This window comes from Limulus polyphemus, unplaced genomic scaffold (genome assembly GCF_000517525.1).
Source record: "Limulus polyphemus unplaced genomic scaffold, Limulus_polyphemus-2.1.2 Scaffold2021, whole genome shotgun sequence".
NCBI lineage: Eukaryota > Metazoa > Arthropoda > Merostomata > Xiphosura > Limulidae > Limulus > Limulus polyphemus.
Genome location: NW_013667631.1, coordinates 165,509 through 170,418, shown reverse-complemented (window position 1 = coordinate 170,418; position 4,910 = coordinate 165,509). Strand labels below are relative to the sequence as shown.

At 29.3% G+C, this 4,910-nt stretch overlaps 1 protein-coding gene across 1 annotated transcript in view; it reads right to left on the bottom strand.

The window, feature by feature from the left end:
- Nucleotides 1-166: 166 nt before the first annotated feature.
- Nucleotides 167-4,910, bottom strand: part of LOC106465693 — a 94,766-nt gene continuing 90,022 nt past the window's right edge. The window contains exon 10 of the mRNA XM_013925930.2: nucleotides 167-1,584. Within this exon, the coding sequence (XP_013781384.1) occupies nucleotides 1,300-1,584 (285 nt within the window). The 3' untranslated portion in view covers nucleotides 167-1,299. The remainder of the gene's footprint in view (nucleotides 1,585-4,910) is intronic.

Genomic DNA, 4,910 nt, shown 5'->3' with positions numbered 1-4,910 from the left:
TCAAAAAGTTGACGACTCTACATGTTTCGACGTCACAGTTTAACGTTGAATATTATTTATGATTTTAGGTTTACTTTTGTTTCATTCTATTTGTACATGCAAGAGAAATGTAGTTATAAAGTGAAGCAACTTGGACTTGTTCTTATTCAAACAATAAACTTAAACAAACTGTTAAAACAAGTTTTTATTTCATTCAGGTAATACAGCAACTTTTGTGGATAATCAAATATTTTCACTAAGTGAAAACAAAAACGAAACTTGAATTTATATAATTGTTTTCTTGCCAGTGAACATTCATCATAATGAACTACATTTCTTTGTTTGATAGGGTAGATTATTCCAGATTAGTCTCTGAATAGAGTACATACATATTTCCCTGTCGCATATAAAAAATTAACATTTGCAGCATAAAAATGTGTAGCATAAAGTATACAGTACTGTTTAACTTTTATTTTGTAAATGTTTACCATTAATATCACTTCAGCCTGCATTTGAGGCATATAACTGAGTTCATGAAAGATAAATGTAACAAGATAAACTTGTCAAAATTCATTGAACCATTTTGTTTTTATAAAATTTATATATCCTCAACTATAAGAAGAAAGAAAACTGAAGTGAATTAAAATTTAACAGTGCATATTATATCATTATATAAAACAGTGACTTTGCCTGTGCAATTCTAAAATATTGTTTTGACATTAAAATACCTATAAATCTACCACATAGAAAATCTTTTATATTTATTGTGATATCAGTTTAAGAATGAACTTCTCTACTATCACGTTATTTGTCTTTTTATCTCTTGTAAGATAAGTGGTTAAATTGTTATCCCAAATAGTGGCTGTTTACACACATACACAATTTCAAATCTGCCTAGATCTTTTGAAATTCTTATAACACTTAAGCATATAAAAAGTGTACATGTAACCATCACCATAATTCTAAAGTATAAAGCATACAAGTTGTATTTGTATAATATCACATTACTTAAACAGATCTACAACACAAAATTGTAAAAATATGGACGGACATATGCATCACTTTTTGTTACAAAAGGTTTATATTTTAAAAGAAGTCATTAAAAGTGATGAGTAAAATCTCTTATTCTATACTATAAAAACATCATGTATAAAAATATTCCCAAGAAAGATCCTTTTGCTAAACAAAAAACACAAACTGAATTATTTTTTACCTCTACTAAAAACCCTTCCACTATTCCATCTGTTGTTGTCATAATAAACAAAAATGGGGAGATTTTACTACACAATCTTTATGAGTTTGACTGATTTTAAAATGTCATTAATAACAATGATTAAAAATAACATTACTTTGAGTGAATAATGTGTGAACTAAAATAACAAAAAGAATAATGACTGAATTAACAGAATGTGTTGTTGCACAGGCAAGTCGGCACTTCAAGGTGTCAAACCGACTTGGCTTATTATCTACCAAATTCTGAAATTCTGCTTCAACAATCTGCCCATCAAAGTAGGTGACAGGATCGCTGAAGGGATATTCATAACCTTGTTTACATTCACACTTGTAGCCTCCCATGTCAAACCCTCGTCCAAGGATTGGCACACACTGAAGGAAAATGTAAAACATTATTCAAAAATAAATAAAATACTAATCTATGTTTTAATGTTGATTTTATCTAGCTAGTACAGTTCAATATGTCTTAATTCTCAGATCCAAGGAATGAAAGCATAGATGACAAAAATTAATTATATACATATATATTTATTTATAGCAATCACAATCAATTAAGTAATGAATTATTTCATTGAGTTAGGACCTTAATTTATTAATTAAGACAATCTCTCTTATACAGTCCTCTTTCATCACTTCACTTCTTATTGCAAGAATTGTAAATGAACTGTTACTCTACATTCTCTAAGCATGTCATCATATATCAAATATGCATGTTTTTAAAAATATTGTTGTTTATCCAGTATACCTAAAAGATTTGAATTTCATACAGCATCAGATGTTTACAAATAGGATATATTGTATCTGAATCTGAAAAAAATCATTGTAATCTACTTTCAGGTTTAAATACAGTCTGTAGAAAAGCTATACAAAATTGAATACACTAGCAGAAATATCACCCTACAGGTGGCTATTTGTGCTAGTAATTAACTATTGCAGTATTCATACCTCATTGTAAAAAGTTGAAAAAACGTGAACACTTTCTAAAAAAGTATTTTTTTTCTGGGAAGTACTGCATGGGAAAAGTGTTCGGATTGTGCTCTTTAGTCATGCACAACTCATTGCATCAAAATGATTCAATGTACAGAGCTCAAAATTTTCATACATTTTACTGATATAAACTGTAATGTTTTTATATATTAAAAGTGCTACCCTTTACGGAAAAAATAAGTATAAGAACTCCAGATTTTTAGTACTACATTTAAAAATTACAACAATAAAGACATACTCAAACCCTCAAGTACTGTCCTAGTGAAAGTCGTGTTTTTGTTGTGAGAAGAGTACTTTTATTTACAATTGTGTTCTATTAAAAAAAAAATTGTTGTTGCACATACTATAGTTATTATTCTAATTATCTGAATACCCAAAATACAAAATTTTTATCGACCTCTGTTTGTAGTGCCATTCAATAGATGGCGCCACATTTATTAAATCTCTATCACCACCACTTTTAGCATTGAAATAGTTTTATTTCTTAAAAACAGATGGCACTATTGTGTATATATATATATATATATATAGACAGCCACACCATTGCTTCATTATAATAAGATGATTACCAATATATTTAAAAAGACTGTTTAGAAGCATTCCATTATAAGTATTTAGAACTTTTGATTTATCTAAATAATCATGTATGATATTTAAATGGAAGACCATTCTTTGTTAGAAAACTTTTCTGTGTTTTGAAACTTTTTTATGAAGATATTAAATGAATGTGCACGGGGTTGTACCAATAGACTGACTCCATATTGGATAATGTTTACTCTAATATCAAACTTACTATGTACATTACTATGGCAAATTGTTAGTAAACACTACAGGTCTGTTGTACATAAAAAAAAAAAAATAAAAAAAAATTTTAGCTATAGAAGTATTTGTATACAAGACATATCTGTGAGTTGATGGCATAAGCCTGACTCGGACTCTCACAAGTCAGAGAACAAGGTGATGTTCATATGAAGGGCTATCTGCACTAGTTGTCCTTAATTTAGCAGTGTAAGACTAGAGGGAGGTCAGCTAGTCATCACCACCCACTGTCAACTCTTGGACTACTCTTTTTATCAAGGAATAGTGGGATTGACCCTCACATTATAATGCCCCCACAGCTGAAAGGGGGAGCATGTTTAGCGGTACGGGTATTCGAACCCACACTCCTCAGATTACTCATATGAAGGTAAAAAATACTTTTGTCCATCATAAAATTTGCATATTGCATTTGCACAGCCTCTCAAACATTCTAAATGTATATATATATATTTTCTCAGTATCCCTGTACAATGCTTATGGTGTTTTCGCTACTCTTAACACAAAATCAGCAAGGTAGGGTAAGAAGAAATGTTGATAACTTTGACACCAAATTCATAATACCCTGCTGAATGGCACTATTCTGTACAAGGTCTTGATATGTGCACTTGACCATAGGGCTGAACATTATAGATCTTATAAACATGAGAAATGAACATCTTAATTAACATTTATTTAGCACAATTTTGAAATGAAGATGCCAAAATTAAAACATAAGCTAGTAAACATTCTTTTAATTATTGTACACTTGTAATTATTACTGTCTATTAATGTATCGAATAAAGCAAGCTAATGTTCCTGTTGATGTTCTACTGTGGATTTTATACTATTTTGTTGATTATTAAGATATTTCAAAAACTTGTCAATATGTTCTAGATCATTATGATATTCAAAGGAAGATTTCCAACTAATACTTTTTCCTCGTAACTAAAAAAATAAGTTGGCAAGTGATGGTGCTAACTCTGATCCCATTACAATTCCATCAGTTTGTCTGATCATATACAATGCTGTTACAAAAAACATAAAAAATCTTAATTTCTTAAAATGATATGCTGTTCGTTTAATACCTCTTCAAACATTCTACACCAAAACATGAAAAACTGACATTCTTATCAAACTGAAAATATTGTATTTCATTAGAAAGATCCATGTATATATAATCCTATATTCCTTATGTTTGTTTGTTTGTAATTAAGCACAAAGCTATACAATGGGCTATCTTTGCTCTGCCCACCACAGGTATCAAAACCCTGATTCTAGCATTGTAAGTCTGTAGACATACTGCTGTGCCACTGGGGGCCTATTCATTATGTAGCTATTGCAAAAGAAACTTCACCAAATTCATGATTAAAAATACCTATATGAGAATTTATAGGTCTAAAAAAACAGCCTTCTTTATTACACTATAGAAAACCACATAAAAACCTCCTAGCTTTATACTTAAATATATTTTGTGTTGATGCTTAACTTTTTGAAGTTTCAATAAGTCATTCTATTACTTTGTTAAAAGATATATTTGTATGTAGTAAACAATTACTTAATTTACAGCACAATTTCTCCTTATTCTATTAATACTTTGAGTATTAAGTTCATTTAATATTGTTTTATGCCATTATATTGAATGACCCATTTCAAAGTGTGTTCAGTAAGTGATTAAAACTAACTTTTTTAATTAAATTCAAACCTAATTTCATATATAACTTGTTTATATCTAAGATATCACTTTTTATCTTTATTACTAACAAGTATTGTTTGAATTTTGTTAGCTGGTTTGAAGCAGAAAAAAAATTATGTTTGCTGAACACACTGTAGATTTTGGCTGTTATACCTTGTATGTGTGTGTACAAGTTAAGCACCCCCGTGTTTTTTTCAAGTGATTCAGATTCGACGTTCTT